A 17,556-nucleotide genomic window follows, 5' to 3' on the forward strand; every position below is an offset into this window, starting at 1 on the left:
CCTGAGGACCCAGCCTGACAAGCCTGACAAACAAAGAAGAGTTTTTTTTTTTTGTTTTTTTTTTCTTGCCAGCAGCCACAACAGTGCAGTTCTGGAGGCTGGGAGGAGAAGACAACCAGGAGACAATAGCTGCGAGCGCCTCGTCAGCAGCACCGGGTGATATCACCTCCTGTTCACATCGGCGGGGTCTGCAGGCCGAGGCTGTGGGCTGAGTGAGGAAGGATGCTGGGGGAAAGATGACATATAGACTGAGCAAAGAGAGCTGTGCTACATCTGTGAGCCACATCTGGATTACTTCGCATTGGTCACAGGAGAGGCGGGAGGCGGGGGCCGGAGGGGCGGCTGAGAGGAGCAACCGTGGGAAATGTCCCACTGTAAAGTTTTAGGGCACGGGGAGCTTACTGTATTTGTGGGAGAGTTTAGAGGGGAGTCTCCACAGAGTGACCCTTCCGTCACAGAGCTCTGCTTCTAACACAAACATCCTCCAGACCGCGCAAGCTGCATCCACTCACACACACACACACACACACACACACACACACACACACACACACACACACACACACACACACACACACACACACACACACACACACACACACACACACACACACGCGTGAAACAGCGAGGACGGCTTGAGAAGCATTTTCCTCGGGGTTATATGGCTCGTATCCTTCATCCTTAGAACATGCCTGTGTTGATCTTTTCGGTGTCTCTCCCTGGCAGCAGATGTCCTCCCTCCGTTCCTTCCAGGAGGGGTGTTTGAGGAGGTGTGTCCAGGAAACGGTGGCCGATGCTGGCTTCCTGTGTGACAGGTGTGCGACGGAGGCCTGACAGCTGCTGTCCTGTTCTCGCTTTCCCTCCGTTTTATTCCTCTCCCCCGTTCGAGCCAGCTGCAGCGGAGAGAGCGGCTCTGTTTGTTCTTACATCACCGCCGCTGCCTGCTGATTTATGGAGCACAGAAGTCTCAGATTAGACCCTGGCAACACGCGCATCACAGCAAACGCAGCATCTTTTCATCTCGTTTCAGACCCCCGACTCTTTGCATGTTGAACCGCTTTGTGTGGCGGTAAAGCCTGACACAGAGCTGTCACTAACCGCTAAGGCAGGAAAACAAACAGGAGATTAGTCATTCTCCAGCTTGATGTCTTGTATTTCATTTCATTCTGTGTTAAATGTCTGCTCTGTCACTGTGGAGCTGTCAGCGCTGACAAAACTGTCTGCAGCCTGAACTGCTCCCCAGCCTGCCAGCTCTCTCATACCTCTTCATTTGGCCTGCAGGCACACCAACAAAAGTGGCTGACATTAGCCAGGCGTTGGCTGGTAGGGCGCTGTGCATCATCAGATCCCATAGTTTTCACAGCCGCCCCCCCGGTTCCCCACACACACACACACACACACACACACACACACACAGACACACACACACATATACAAACCACTAAGAAATGTGGTGGACTGCAGAGAGGAGGGGTGGGGTGTATTTAAGTGACAGGTTAGAGAGGAGCTTTGACAGTTTCTCCATTTAGCCTACAGCCTGCTCATGCTGGAAGCTGCCAAAATAAATACCAGCTATTCCTCCGGGACACAATCCGACTACAGGACGCCGCCACCACCACAAAGAAATAATAATAAATAAAAAAAACTCCCAAAAAATAGAGTGAGCTGGGGGAAGAAAGAGGACAACTGATGTGCCAATAACATGCCGATTACACAAAATAATTGACTAATTAATACGGCCCACTGCTATGTCACGGACAGAAAGTTTACATTGAGCACCCTGCCACAACGAGGAAACTTATCTTTATTGAATTTTGTTTAGATTTGCTAAATATATGGATCCAAAGGGCATAAAAATGTCACCTAGAAATTGTGTGGGAGTGTCAAGTCTTAAATTAAGTTCAAGGTGAATGACAAAGAAAACGTACGACTTTATATTGTGATTCTTTCTGTCAAGAATAAGTAAGTTACGAATCTGTAATATCTGTATGTATTCTCTGTGCCTCGACATATTACTCCATATCAGGAAAACATGGTTTTCCAAAACTACTGGTAAAAACTGCAGTGGCGACACTGATTATGATTAATATATTTTCTGACTCTTTCTTTGCTTACAGTTCCACAATGTTTCCATGCGCCCCTACTTTGTGTGCAAAATCTGGAGTGAAAACTCAAAGTCAGATTGGAGACATCTATTAATCTGACCTACATGCAAATTAAATACATTTAAAAGTTAAAGTACTGAAGAAGTCATTCTGGTCTTTTATCATCTGTTTGATTTTTGCCTACGCTCAGAGTTCATATGGGTCACTGTTGTGACGTTTAGACTTTGAAGATGGAAACGCAGTAAAGCATACCAGCTGTGTATGACACCAGCCCAGTAAAACTCAGTTTTATTTAATTGAAACTGACCGCAAGCAGAACCGTTTAATGGCGCTAAAGTTGTAATGTTAGTTATAACTTGCTCATCAAAGTGACTGCCACTCTTTGACACATTCGAAAAATCTGTGACCTCTCTTTAGTGCAGTGCATGTGTCTGTACGCTGTTAAAACGTTTAGAGGGACAATACATTTATGTCAAAGGATTCAGTTTGTCTGAATGTGCTTTTTGTGTGTGTGTGTGTGTGTGCGTGTGTGTGTGTGTGTGTGTGTGTGTGTGTGCGAGTGTGGAGAGAGAGAGAGGAAGGAAGGCTGGAGCCGAGATTAAGGTCTGTGCGACTAACTGGTAACACAACGGCACTCAGTGGCTCAGCTTCCCATTTGAAGAGACGGAACCATCTGTGTGGCACAGGATCTGTTTCCAGGAGATAACGGCATTTTTAATTTTGCAAATAATGTAAGGAGACAAACAGAGCGAACGTGACAGACATGCCTTCCTTCCCACTCTGCGGCTGCACGCTCCGCCGTTGCAGCACTTCCTAAGATTTCCAGCGAGAGGATTTCTTTGGAGTGGTCCATGTCCAGTTTTTTTTTTTTTTTTTTTTGCTTGTTTACCCCCCTCGCTTGTGATAAAGGTCTCAGTTGGAGGCAAAAGGGGAAGGGAGGGATTCATTTTGCGAGTTATGGGTGGTGATATGAAGTTCCCTTTTTCGCTGTTGACCTGTCCTCTTGATTAAAACAGAGTCCAGTGCTACTGTAGATTAGCCCAGCTGTTTCCTCAGTCTGACTCCGAACTGAACACACTTCCTACCGTGAAGTCGGCGGGGCGGTGCAGACGGTGCTGCGAGGAGGCTGAGAAAGAGAAGGCAAAGAAGGTCGACGGAGGGTCAGAGGTCAGCGGGCATGCAAGGAAGTAAAAGGTGAGGACAGAGAGCAGGAGGTGAATCTGGCACAAGATGAGGAAGGGAGGAGGAGGATGTGTTTTTCTTAGCCTGCAGCTGTCAGTAGGTTATGCGTTTTAGCATTTTTAGTTTCTTCAGGATTGGTAATCTGGAGAAAGCAGCAGAAATCATGACCGCGTGTGCGCTGTGTTCGATCCCACACGTCCCCGCAGTGAAAAGTGTAAAGAGAGAAAGAGTGATACTCCTAACACACGATTGTGGCTCTGCTTGGCCTCCGCCCTCTGCTTGGCTCCCACGCTGAGCCGTCAGCGGGCCAAGCATCCAGAGAGTGTGTTTCTCATTCCATCAGATGTTGGGAAGCTGCCTCGCTTCTCGACTCTGGTCTCTGACATCCTCAGTCTCCCCAGAGAGGCTGGGCAGCCTTGTCGCAATAATATCAAACACATGTGGACCAGGGCAGAGCAGACCAGCATACAGCTACACACACAAGGACGAGGACCGAGGCAGCCAGAACCTGACTGCTCTTTCTCAGCAGGAGGCTTCATAGCAGGATAACATTAACCCCCAGGATCGTCACCTCATATACTGCTACCATATTTACACAAAACAAATAATATTTTTGACATATCTGTATTGTAACATCAAACTTAGAAACAACCTGGAGCTCCAGTCCTGCTCAACAATTCATCTCCCTTTATGTAATAAATGAAAAGAATACCAATGACATTATGGTTAACGTCTCCAGTCAAACACAACCTAGCGTCAGAGCCTTCAGTGGTTTTATGAGTTCACACTCAGACCCAACAAGTGGAAAATGTTTCAACATTCAAAGCACTTCTGAACCCAGCTTTTTGGCAAACTCTCTGCAACTCCTTATTTACCAAAAAAAAAAAAAAAAAACACAACAGCACATATTTATGCACTGGAGACCACATTGTGTAAACGTCCTGATATCAGCTAATAAGATGAAAATGAATCCCAGTATTCCTGATTGCCACAAACACAAACATGAAGTACGCAGTTCTGTCAATCACTTTGTTTTTTTGTTGTTGTTGTTTATAGATTGAATGTGAATGTTTGTTTCACTTGTTCAGACAACGCATACGCAAGAACAAATGTACGACGTGTGCAATTGTTGCACAATATTACAAAATATTGCAAGAATGGTATCAGTTGACACAGATAGACGACCTCTCCACTTCTCTGTTTCTCTATTTCCCATCTGTCATTACAATGCATACACACCTCTCCATGTGACTGTTTTACGAAGCACTGTTCTCTGTAACGTGTGTAGGCATCTACTGCAGTGAGACTTCATCCAACAGGCTAAATGTCTTATTAGTATGCAAAGCAGGAGTTGCTGACACTTGGAACATAATGGCCAACATATATCGCATTCCAAACAGCTCTTTGCAATAATAACATTGCGCGCACCGATATTGCAATGATGATATTAATGGTGCAGTCCTAAAACACACTGAGCAACTCTTTGTCACAGCAGCACCACAGAAGTATTCACTGAAAAGTTTTAAATGTCACTAAACAAGTGAAAAGAATTTGATTGTTTTTGCACAATGACCTTGCTATTATTACTTGCATAAATGTGACACAAGAATTCCTTTATAATGCTTTTTTTTTTTTTTTTTAACGCAACAATGGCCTAATCGGATCAATCACCTCCTCCTTTGCAAACCAACCAACACCCACAGAGATGACAGCTGAGTGAGGAAGCTGCGGCTCCGTGAGCCAATCAGAAATAGCGGGCTGCCAGATAACGTGTAAAAGGTGACAAATATCAAATACAAAGACCATTATGTCTGTTTGTTGACTTACAAAAACATATGTAAACAAAAGCGCGCACAGAACAGGCCTGTTATTTTTGGCTGCTGCTTCCCTTGTTTTGTTTGAGACGGCCCAGGTGTCTGTGCTGTGCTGACCACCTGACCGGCTCGGCGCACGCTCACGCTGCCGCCCACCCAAGGCCATCTGCTCGGCTCATTAATTAGGAGGCAGCCGGTTTCACCTGCACTGCCCGCATTCAGATCACAATAATTAACCACACACAAAGCTGGGCTAAACGAGCCCACGCAATCGTACGGTAAACACAAACTGAGCTGGGGTCCAGATTCTGCAGTTGTCAAAAACAAAACCAGACAGTGAAGAGGAGTCTTTTTTTTTTTCATTTGAACAGAAACTTTTAAGTTTTTTTTTGTTTTGTTTTTTTTTTTTAAATAGTAGTGTTTTCTGTTCAACACCAGATGAATCCTGAGGCGAAATCTGGCAACCCTGGCTCACATGAATACATAACAAATTTGTTAAGCTACAGGAGATGCTCTTCTGACATCCTCCGAAGAAAACAGGTTCCTTATCGCTGGCTGGCGGCATGTTTCCAGTATATAAACACAGAAGACAGTGCACCTGTGGTAGATGGGAAGTGAATAAACACTCTGCAGGCTGGGGGTCATAATGAATGGGCTGCCTTTTAAGAGAGCTCCTCAGCGATGAAGTAGGGACATCTGCCTTTAGCGGGCGGAAGGGCCTGCTGATCAGAGGGAGGAAGAGATGCTCTCTTTGCGGCGATGAAGGGATAATGTGCGGTGAGGCAGGGTGTCTGCACTGCGGTTTCACCTCTGCAGCCTCCCCATCCATTCTTCGAGACTATTATCAACTCTTCAATTATTCAGATGATATTTACCAGGGCCAATTATACAGGGTTGTGTCCTGCAGAGAAAATGGCCAGAGTGTTTTACTGTTGCACTTAGAGGAAGAAGTTTGCTGCTGAAGCTGTTCAAGTAGGGGAGGCGGAGTGAAAGCCTCTGTTTGCTGCTTTTGTAGAGTTGCTGTAAACCCTTTGAAATGTTTCACAGTTGAAATGTTTTCAAGTTCTTTCCTCATCAAGCACATCAGCACAGGAATACACGGCAGACTCAACCAGACAGGGTTCTCGCCTCGCTGTTTTATTTTTCCCTACACAGACGCAGCGATGATGCTCACCAACACACACACACACACACACAAAAAAAAACGGTGGATGGGGCTTTTATTTTGGGTCCCACAACAGTTCAGTCCAGAGTAAATGACTGCATTTATCCTCTCACACCCATCACCTTTGTGCAGCATGGATGCACACTAAAATCACAGAGAGGAGAGAGGTTCGGTGTCATCACTTTGTCTCAGCATCTCTTTGATGTGCAGCACAGACTGCCGGGGTGAAGCAACTCATGACCCCCTCTTTTGTCTTTCCCTTTTCAGGCTCTCAGAATTTGCTCACAACACTAAAATCAACCCAACCCAAACAAAAACGTGGTGCCAACATAACGTCTGAAAATTGCTTCTTTCATTTTAGGTATATCTGCTTCCCTTTGCATGGTTACATCAGTATATCTCTACATCTTCTTTGCTGCTTCAGCATGTTGAAAATTCACAAAATGCTCAAAACCACTTTAAGAATGGTATCCCAATTTACACCTTCACATTAACAAGCATCTCACCAATCCTCAAGTCAACCTAGAAGTTTAAACTTGACCTTTCACGAATTTGAGCTTTCATATATGAAACAGCTTGCATTTAATAGGTTCTAATGAACTGGAGGTCCAATTAAAGTCCTTTGTTTCCTTGCAGTTTGAGTGTGCAGGTTTTTTTTTTTTTTACTCACTTTGTGAAGGTCGAGGTCAAGCTGAGCGATAATCCACACCAAACCGCTTCTTAACGGGGTTTTATATCGATTCAATCCTCATCGTTTTGGAAAAAAAAAGAAAGAAAAAGAAAAGTAAAATGAATAAAAAAATAAAGCCTTTGTTGGGTTATTCCCTTTTTCTTCTACCTTCTAAAAAATATATGATGGTATAAAAAATGTTAACTTTTCCTTTGGGTGCTCTCTAATAGGGTCCAGGTTAAATAAGTCTTAGTCTGTGAGGTATTTATCTTCTTAATAAAAGATAAAAGAAATAAAACCAAAGCAAGGGCTTTTGGATCCTTAGGAAAACTGCTGTCTTTGGTTTTTCAGTCTGAGATATAGATTTGTTATTTGCTGAAGCAGAAAAGCTTCTTGTGTTCGCGATGCGACAGAATCAGAACTTGTCCCAGTCGTGTATATCCGCTCTCTGGCACTTTCTGATCATCCCAGACAGATGAGACAACATAGTGTAATTTCTACAGCAGGAACGAGGTCCCGTTGGTTTTTGTATCTGACATACAAAAAGTAACTAATTTGTCACTGTAAGTCCAAAAAGCCTCACCATGTGAGGTCACATTAAGACGCAGATCCTCAGGGCTGCAGGGTGCGCCTATAATTCCCCCCCCACCCCCAAAACAACTTTACAGTCTTCTTAGCTCACAGTTGAGCCCACAGTCCGTGGTGTCAGAGGCAAGTTCTCATACATCCAAACCGGGGAAAAAAAAAAAAAAGAAAAAAAAAAAAAAGAAAAAATGTTTTTCTCTTGTTTGTTTGCACCCTGCCGACAAAGCTGCTCCACCTCCACGTTTCTATGTTCGGTGCTTGTCCTCCTCCTCCGACGCGCCAATCGTCCGTCAGGCTGCGCTCAGATGGTTGTTGTATTAAACCTTCACTTCCAGGAGAAATTAAAAAGCGCTGTCATCGGAGCAGATCAGGGGAAGTCTTTTTTTTCCCCTTCCAGTGCACGGTATTAGGTATTTTTACGACTTGTTATGTCCTCGGTGATGAGTGGAGCTGGCGAGCTCACTGTGCGCAGTAACCGCGGCGCTCTCCTCCTCCTCCTCTCTCTCTCTCTGTGTCCTCGCTGTAGCCTTCTGTCTGCGTTTAAACACCATCTGGAGCTCCTAACCTCTCTCTCTCTCTCTCTCTCTCTCTCTCTCTCTCTCTCTGTGCGTGTATAGGGTACCATCAGAAACAAAAAGAAAATAGCAGCTACTTCACATGAATCCTTTCTAAGCAGAAGACAGTAATCTCATATTGGTGCAAATCTATTCAACCAATCTCACATCTTCTGAAATACCTTACAAACTGTAATTTTTAGACACTTGCAGGCGTTAAACTTTATATTTAATTGTTTCAAAACGAAACAAAAAATGTCTTCATTCAAAAACCTCCAAACTAAATAGAAGTGTGCCCGATTTAATCATTTCGGTCTCAGACCCCCACCGAGGGATCGAGAACTGAGTCAAACTTTTACAGTTTCACCGTCTGCCGGTGGGGGCCGCTGTTTCCTCATATCAGGGCGTTAAGGAGAAGGACAGTAGCAGGGTTGTGGAGATTTTATTTACTTTATCTAACTCTTCAGTGACGGCTTTTTGGGAGCAGAATAAATGTAAAAGAATGCGTCTGCAGGCATTTGAGTAAACAGTGAATATTAGCCTGAGACGGTGACATTCTTTTCATGGAGAGTCCCCTCTGTGGTCTGATCTGAAGATGGAGAGAATGTAATCAGTGGTAGGCCATGGTTGGTTGTTACACTTTCTACACTGGCATCACTGAAACATCCTTTATTGCTTCTTTATATTAAAGAAGCAATAAAGGTATGATTTTCCTTTTAGCAGGTTACACGTAAAGGTTCAGATTTTCTAAGTGATGATTTATGATGCTTTTTATCAGTTGTTCTGCATTTTGTAGAAGACAGATTTATTGTCATGAGTTTGTGGAAAAGGACATAAGCCCTGAGAAAGGAGAACAGCTGGCAGTAAGAGTTTGTTGATTTAAAACAATTCAAACTAAAAATGCTTATATTTGACTGATATAACGCTGTATTAGTGGGTAATAAACATCTATATTTTCACAAGAAAATCTAAACATTTTTTGCTGTGTTTTCATCCAAACGCCTTCCATGACGACACATTAGCCAAGGCCGATGACTGCATCGATAAGCCTAATTGCAGAGAAGAAGCCAATGTCTGGATTTTGTGGGAGAGAATGCCACCTGTGCAACGACATCAATGACACGCACTTGTGCTTTTTCAAGTTTTGCAGTATCTTTGGAAATCATTCCAGTAAATGAACTCCAGATCAGCACAACATGAATTTAGGACATTAACGTGAATTTAGGACATCAGGTGAGAAAAATGTCTTTCTGTCTGTCTATCTATCTCAACTTATTGCTTACAGAGTCACAGGGCCATAGGTGAGCTGAAGCAGGGTCGATCATAGAACAACACTAAGAAATAGGATAGACAAATAGTAATGAACTCATCCCTAAGGGTAACTTAGAGATAATTTTTGCACTACCACTTGCACTGTATACTCTAGTTCTCTCTGCCATCATGTTTTACGACAGACACCCCATCTTCCATCTGTCTATCTGTACATAACTCTGGTGAGGTGACTATGGCTTCTGAACTCTGGGGAAAGTGTCGTATTTGCACTCTGCAGTTCAGTGTTTGCTTACATGCTTGCAGTTGCATTCTTCCTCATTCCTTCCACTCCCAGACTTACTGTTAAAGAGTTAAACAAAGCAAATATAATCTGATAACTGCAAGTAAGGAGACTAATTAATATAGATAGAAATTTTGCATAACCTCACTTCTGAACAATCCAAAACTATCCCTTTAACTATCTTTGGTCGTCTTAGAAATTATGGATAGCATCATTTTACAGTAGCTAAATCATTTAAATAAGTGTTTGGGAAAACCAATATGTTTATACATTGACCAGACAATACATTTTGTATTTGCCTGAGAGCAGGAATTATGTATGAATCTGCAGCTTTTTAATAGTTTGAACCTTGACAACACCATACAAAATCTTGTTGTGACTACTAAACATAAAACATATGATGTTAATAATGTTCTAACATATTCATGATATATTGTCTTAGTCTTATTTGTTGAAATAGCAGCGAAGACTTTGCCATACACTGTGCACAAGTAACGCTTGATATCTCCAAGTCATGTTTAATTGACTGTTTCAACCTTTTATTGGCATCAAGGTGACTAAATTGCCTGTAAAGGACAATGAACATGAGTGCAAAACCTCAGTTAGTCTGCCAAGTTTGCAAACTTTAAAGCAGTAGGACAAAGTAGAAGAAAATCATCTAACAGGCCTCTAGGGTTCAAAATAAAAGATGTTTTTGAAAACAAGGAAATTTGATGGTAATTTTTTTTTTTCTTTTTAAACAATAGTGACATATATTACTGTTTTAATGCCATGTAGACATTTTATTATTTGTCAAAATGTATATAGCTTGTAAGCAGATAAACAACTCTATTAGCCAGGCAAACAGAAAGACACAAAGAGGGAAAAGGGCAGGTACAGTACATCTGCTGCCGCTATGGTGAGAATCCTCCACCTGTCCGCACTGGTCTGTTAGGCCCTTTGCCCCACCCGCCTGCCCTCTATCAGACACACACACACATACACGTACATAGCCATGGAAGGGGGACAGAAGACAAAGCCGACACCCTCCTGACCTCACCTGTGTCTACAGAACAAACAGAACCAGCTTGTAAAGTACACACAGACAGCTGCTGAGCCCCGACACCAGTCACACCAGCCTCCAAAGCGCCGAACACAAACACTCCCTTGATTAGGATCAGTTGCCTGCATCCGGAATGAGAAAAAAAAAATATCTTCAGGTACAAATAGGTCCTGTGAAGAAATGGGTTTTTGCTCAAATTGCAATTTCCAGTTTCTAATAAAACTGGTGTTTTGACATCTCAAAACACGACTTAGCGTAAAATACATGTCCAGTACACCGGTACACAGATGCGTGGGCATAACTTTAATCTGCCAAACTTAAGGTGGGCGATAAACTTCTGGAAGCAGGTAAGCATTTCAGTAACTGCCCTGGAAGCCAATTCATAAGGTTCACCTCAAGCATCATCTTTGTTCATGTAAATTAGTTAATGAACACAACGTTTTTCTTTCATTTGTCCCAGGGTTCTGCATAGGCCTTGTATTTGATATAATGTAAGGACACATACTATGTTGTGAGGACCAACTGCTGATTATGGCCAGGCCCCATGAGATGAAGTGCTGTTTTGGGTTTAGAGATTAGGTTTAAGACTAAGGTGTGAATTGAGGTTAGGTTAGGTTTTGCATGTCCTGCTAATGGTGAGGTTTGGGGTAAGGATCAGGTTTAGGCTATGGAAGTGAATGAAAAATGAATGGAAGTGGATGCAAAGTCCTTGGGAAGACAGGAAAACCTATGTGTGTGTGTGTGTCTATCTTCTTAGTATGTCGGAGCGGAGGGCGGTTCCCCTCGTGCAGAATACTGAAAACAGTAGTGTATCTGTGTGGCCTTGACTGACAGAAAGGTTGGCAATGAGGGCTGCATCCAAAGAAAGAATTCCTGTCAAGGTGACAGCTCCAAGATTGACAGGATGCTATTCTCCATGGGAACAGTGTCAGTCAACCTGTCAGCCTCTCTGTAGAGACAGCCTCTTACTCCTCTTAATTTGGCCTTTTGTTGCGCAGTCACCAGGTTACCTCTGACGCTCCATGTGGCCAGCCTGATAAACTGCACAATGAGACACACACAAGGCGAGAACTCACCTCGATGAACTCCCCGCAGCATAATGCTGTGACTGGAAGTCTCTTTGATGGCGCTAATGACAAAGGCACCTTTGTCTAGCCATCGTCTCACTCCTCTATCTCTCTGTCACCTCGCAAACACCTCGTCCTCGCCTCCTTTATTATGTTGACAGCATCTCCTGGATGGTTGGGCACTTTCTGAGATGCAAGAACTGACATTGGTCATTGTTCTGCAGTGGGAATGATGATTTGTGTCTGTGTAAATACTGAGTCAGAGTAAAAAGGCAAGAGAGACAGAGAGAAGTTTGCAGCATTTCCTCCACTCGCACATTGTAAATCCTTTCCTATTGCAGCAGTCACAGGCTAGTGTGTTGAAAAGAGATAAGGCTCTGAGCTGACTGAAAGGAATGCCAGACTCATTGTACTCCTGTGCTTCTCTGTCTTCTCCTATCCTTTCCTCTCCTCATTTGTGTAAATTCAACACAAACTCTTATGAAGCTGCTGTTAATGTCATTGACCGAGGGTCTCATATCATGTCATGCTGTATCGTCATCCTGGCACAGTGGTTGGATTTTCGTTGAAATCTTTTCTTGTGAATCCCATATATCCTGTGGAAATATCAGGTCAGTAATTTAAACTGTGCTCTTTGTAATATTTTACTTAATAAGACGCTGGCGTCTTCCCTTACATCTTAAACATGAGCATATTCCAAGAAAGGAACACGATGAAAAAGAGAGTCTCTGCGTTGTGACACAGTGTGGCAGATTATTGACCCACATACTCAAGTACACAAACTGAAATGATGCTTTTACAAATTTTACTTGTGACATTTTCTTTGAAATGGAGCAGTAAAGTGTTGCCTGACTGCAAGGCAGGAATTGAAATTTCAAACCCTTGAATACAATCATTTTATCACCCATCCCATTAGCATTGGTGGCCACACTTTATTTCTTTATATGTATGTATATATAGCTAGCTAGCATGCATCCATCTAGCTTGGAGATGGATGCATGCTCCATCTCCTAGCTAGTTTGTCATTTTGCATCAAGAATACTGACTGAATGAGACTAATTGGGCTGGTGAGTCCCTGGATGACTAATATTGACGTATTAATTGATTTAAATATTGGTATGTTAATATACGGAGTACAACCAAATGAGCCACTGAATGCGTACATTGACCAGGACAAGATGGAGTCAGAGAGAGCTCTAAGCACATGGCCAGATATGACTCGCAGAACTGCAAACTAACAGAGGAGGAAGTGACACCTGATTAGGTCAGGTGTAGATTTTAGAACAAGACATTTAACCTGAACCCCCAAGGAAATGGACAGCAAAGCATCCTAAGTGGACAGTGACGACTAGCTGAATGTTAAATGGACTGAATAAATTTAGTGCTTTTTCAGTCATTTCAGTCACTCAAATTACAATGACGCAGAGTTAGCCAGATCAGAAGGAAGCTTGGAGTTCAGTGTCATGCTCAAGGACACTTTGGAAGGATGGTTGGTCAAAGATAAGATCGAACAGACAGATAGACAAACAGAAAGATCGACAGACAGACTTTCCCAGGAGACAATGTGTTCATGTGTGTGCGTGTGTGTATTGGTTGCAGACAGTTGGTGGTACTGGCACTGGAGATAGTGAGCAGAGGGGGATGAGGCACTATATCAAGTTGTGAACATCTGTTCCTCATAGAAACCACAACACTGGTAGTGAGGAAATAAAGAGGATAACTGCTCTCTCTTTCTCTCAGAGACACACTTTGTTACTACCTTGTCTTGCCAAACACACACACACAGAGATCACTTTTATTCTGATTTACTCAACATTTACCTGTTCTTACATCATGATCACTCCACAACTTTTCCCAAAATTTTCTCTTTTTTCTTTTTGTTTTTTTTTTTGCTTAGTTTGTTTCAGTCTGGAGATGTGAGGTGAGAATTAACCAGTGATTTAGTCAATAAAATGCAAACTGCATTTTCAGGTAAGCTGCAAATTTATAAAATGTTGGTTTTAAGCATTGGCAAATTTTGTGCCGTCACTCTGAACATGACAGTTTTATTTATCAGGCTAACTGCAGACCTCGTGACCTGACAAAACTGTGTGACAAACCACACAAAGTATAGAAGATAACATCATTCGAATGGTAAGTGAAGAGCCATGGGCTACTTGTCTTTACATGCACCCGACAGCCGACCTGTGCTTCTGCAGCGGTCATTTGGCCAGCAGAGATAGATGTCGACAATAAGTTATTGCATAAATTCCTCCTGGGAATTTATGCAATAACTGCAATTTCGTCAAGTAGTGCGCAAAAAAACACTGTGAGAGAAACGAAATACCAAGAACTATTGGTTTTAAAAGATCCAGCCTGGAGAAAATTATAATTCTTGTATCTCTACCTAAATTATGCAACTTAATCAAGCATCATCAATATTAAGTAAGCTATAGAGTTATTTTTGATGTTTTGAAAAGCCATTACTGGTGGCACGTTTCTTTAGAGAAATGTAAAGAATATCCAATTCATATCTGCAGAGGATTAGGACTGGCATTCAAATTATGAAGTCTATGATACAGGAGACATGAGCCAACGCTTTGTTGAGGATTCTTTTCCAGCTTTTCCATCAAAGTCCCTTGATTTAGTCTGCTTTTCTTGCTCTGCCTCTCTCCATCTATCCCTCTCATTGACGTACTTGCTCTATCTGGGCCTGTTGGGAGGGTGTGCTAGTGCTAGGTGGCAGTTCCTTATTGTGGAGTGTTTATACGAGTGTCTATGGTCGTGCATGTGTGTGTGACTCTGTGTGCTGGGTGCGACTGATAAGAACCAGGGAGAAGAGCCAGCGTGCCGACATATTCTTGCCACCGCGGTTATCGCCCGTCGCAGCTGTGCTTTAGCTCTGCGACATCTGCTCCTTCACAGGAAGCCTACGCTGTGGCACACAACACCTCCCAAACACACAAAAACACACCGGTGAACGCGCACACGCACAAGCAGCATGCTGTTGCTTCCCCATACAGTGTTAACATGCTACTCGACTGTACATATCCATCCACATACGTTTAGACATCAGGTAAACTGCTTGAAACAAAAGGCTCAGGGTGTTTACGGTCCAAAGTGGACCATTTTGATTTAGCTGCAAAATGTGAATGTGTGAGCGTAATTTGTTTGAACACCAACAGCAGAGTTCTGGGTTTTTATCACAGAAATACAGGAGGGATGCTTATGACTAAGCCTAATTATAGAGGCCTTATCACTGCAACGTTCACAAAGCTCATTACTGCCAAAAGACGGGACACGCTGCAGGTAATTCACCACGTTGGGTATTAGTCCTCGCTCTGGCTTACCGTTCCTACATATTTAGAGCCTACAAAATTAGTCTTTTAAAGTCTGATTGTTAATGCATCTCTCTCATCACAACCTTCACTGATTCAAGTCAGGTTTTCATTTATACTTCAAGGCACTTCTTTTTCCGTTTCTTCCAGAGTGCCTTTCAAGTGTTCCCCGTCAGTCTGCTGCAAGCTTGCCTTAAAGTTGTACCTCTGGCATTCACCGCGAGCCGTTTACAGCCATTTGGCTGTAAGAGCTTTAGGAATTCATTGAAGCCGAACTGCGAAACTCCAGAATGGAGTTGTGTTCTCTGCAGCTGTATGGGGAAGCCCAGAGGAAGACCCCCTCCACCCACCCATTGCTCTAAAAACACATTTTTCCCTTTCCTTTCCAGTGCCACAGGATAAATATGCTCCATGGGCTTGTTAGCAACATTTGAACTTGACAGACCATGTGAAGTCCAATATAATAAAGGGCACAGTGTTGAATTCAATAGCAGTCTATCTCTAAATTGAAGCTTATATTTCACCCAGAGGTTTCATGTCCTTCCAAGCTTAATACTAAGGCTTCAGTCATCAGTTAGCAGGTTTACCAGTGATATGAAGAAACCTGCCATTGCCCTTACAGCAAAGTCAACACAAACTAATTATCTGCCAAGCTGTGGTACCCTCCATCACTTGTCGCAGTTACGGCGTAGCCAGAAGATTTCATGAAGCAGCTCCTGTAAGAGGACAGGCTCCTACCTTCAGTATATCTGTAAAGGCTGCTGGCCACCAGCTTGTGGTCGAGGCTTCCAGGCTGGAGTCTGTGGGCAGCGCGCTTCTCCCTCAGCTCCCTGTGGCTGATGAGTGTGACCGTGGGAACACGTGGCGCAAAGGCAGGAGCAAAGGAGGACGATGTTGCTCCCAAGTCGTTCCTCTTTTGCCGCTCTAAGTGGACCTCGGCAGACATGCTAGCACTCCTTTCCACGGTTGGTCAGGTTGGAGACTAGCAGATTGTTGGCCTTCAGGTTTGACCTGCCCAGCAGCGAAGTGGTGTCAGACTTAAAGTTGTTGTTAAATCAGATAATTTCCCAGCTCAGCTTGTAGTTTCTTGTTTTCCTTCATAATCTTCGCCTTTGAGGCCCCAGGAGACAGTCGTGTGACCTGCTGAACCGCCATGCAAGGACACGGCCGTCTCAACTGTACACGACTCTCCAGATATTAAAAAGAAACAGAGACGGGGGGTTCTTCTTTCCTCCGCGTACTTACTGAAGTCTTCAGTCCTGGCTGAATTTTTTTTCCTGGTGTCTCCTTGTTCTTGCTTGCTTACAGCTTTTGCTTTCAGCACATGCAAAGCACCTTAGGGTCACCGTACCATCCCCAACTTAAAACTCTTGTTCCTCCGTCTCAGCGGATCCCTATAACAGGAACATTTCTGAGCTAATTTAAAGGTTTCTTCTTTTCTGTTGGTTCTCTTCCTGTGTGTCTTATATTTTTCAGTAAAGCCTGTGTGAGGCAATCTAGAACGCGTGTGACTGAATGTCACCAGCCGGTCAGCTTGTCTTGTGGCTCCTGTAGAGGGGCTGTGCTCTCATCTGAACCCTCCTCCTGCTCTACCCGCCACTGCAGCTCAAAGGAGAAGTGTGTGCTTGGATGTTACAGTTTGTGTGTTTTGTTTTTTTTTTTTGTTTTTTTTCTGTGTTGCAGGGCTGCAGCCTCCGGGGAGGCCAAGCAGCAAGGTTGCTTGTGTTGATAGCAGCAGACAACAGCAGGCAGCAGGACCTGGGCCTCCATGTGGGCTTCCTCTGTCAGGAACCAGCTGTGTCGGCCTGCAGCCACTTCTTCCCCTCCTGTATCCTCCGCTCTAAGGCACTTCACCCTTGCTTCTGTGCACCTTGTCTGGTGGCTTTTGTTCCTTGTAATAAAAAATAAAAATAAAAATAAAAATCACCCCTCAGCTTGTTGTTTGAGTTTATGTACCCTTTCAACTGTTTAACTATCAGCTCCATGTCTTACGTTGATTTTTTGTGCATCATAACTGGCCATGTGAAATAGGAGAAGATCACCAACTTAAATGTGAAGGGAAAGTCATCAAACGACGGAAATATTATGAGAAAACATATTTTTCACAAAACTGCTAAGAATAGGCAGGAAAATATGAGTAAAATTTAATTAACTGCACACCTGCCAAACACTCTGTCCTTTTTCATCCATAATTTAAATCAGGTGGCAATGTGTGCTCAATACATGGAGACATTTCTCTGATTCCCGTCCTGGCACAGGACACAACTTCACTTTTACCACAATAATTTTGGGGTGGGGGTTGTAGTCAAGAGAGAACTGAAATCTTTCAATAAATCTTAGATCTGGAAATGAAAAAGGCGAACACAAATGTGAATTTTTTTTTTCCCGCCAAGTTGCGAAAAACTTTGTGATTTCTAACAAGACGTATTGCATGAATAAATAATTTTGTCAAAATTTATGGAGTAAATAGAAATGCAAGCAGAAGATGTCAAAGTCAATCTTT

At 43.3% G+C, this 17,556-nt stretch overlaps 1 protein-coding gene and 1 long non-coding RNA gene across 6 annotated transcripts in view; one reads left to right on the plus strand and one right to left on the minus strand.

Moving 5' to 3' along the window:
* cbfa2t3 (CBFA2/RUNX1 partner transcriptional co-repressor 3) overlaps positions 1 to 16,743 on the minus strand; it is a 42,466-nt gene extending 25,723 nt beyond the window's left edge. For 4 of the 5 annotated variants that reach the window (XM_015004054.2, XM_015004043.2, XM_015004035.2 and 1 more), the window contains exon 1: positions 15,792 to 16,743. In XM_015004054.2, the coding sequence (XP_014859540.1) occupies positions 15,792 to 15,999 (208 nt within the window). In that variant the 5' untranslated portion in view covers positions 16,000 to 16,743. Of the gene's footprint in view, positions 1 to 6,936 lie in introns of all 5 variants that reach the window. The other variant, XM_015004062.2, reaches the window with a different exon arrangement.
* On the plus strand, positions 13,816 to 16,986 carry LOC106928056 (uncharacterized). The gene is made up of 2 exons (XR_001420415.2): positions 13,816 to 13,869; positions 16,737 to 16,986. It is a non-coding gene; the product is annotated as an uncharacterized LOC106928056 (long non-coding RNA).
* Positions 16,987 to 17,556: the final 570 nt, after the last annotated feature.

This window comes from Poecilia mexicana, unplaced genomic scaffold (assembly GCF_051168715.1).
Source record: "Poecilia mexicana isolate PSO_F unplaced genomic scaffold, ASM5116871v1 scaffold_3, whole genome shotgun sequence".
NCBI lineage: Eukaryota > Metazoa > Chordata > Actinopteri > Cyprinodontiformes > Poeciliidae > Poecilia > Poecilia mexicana.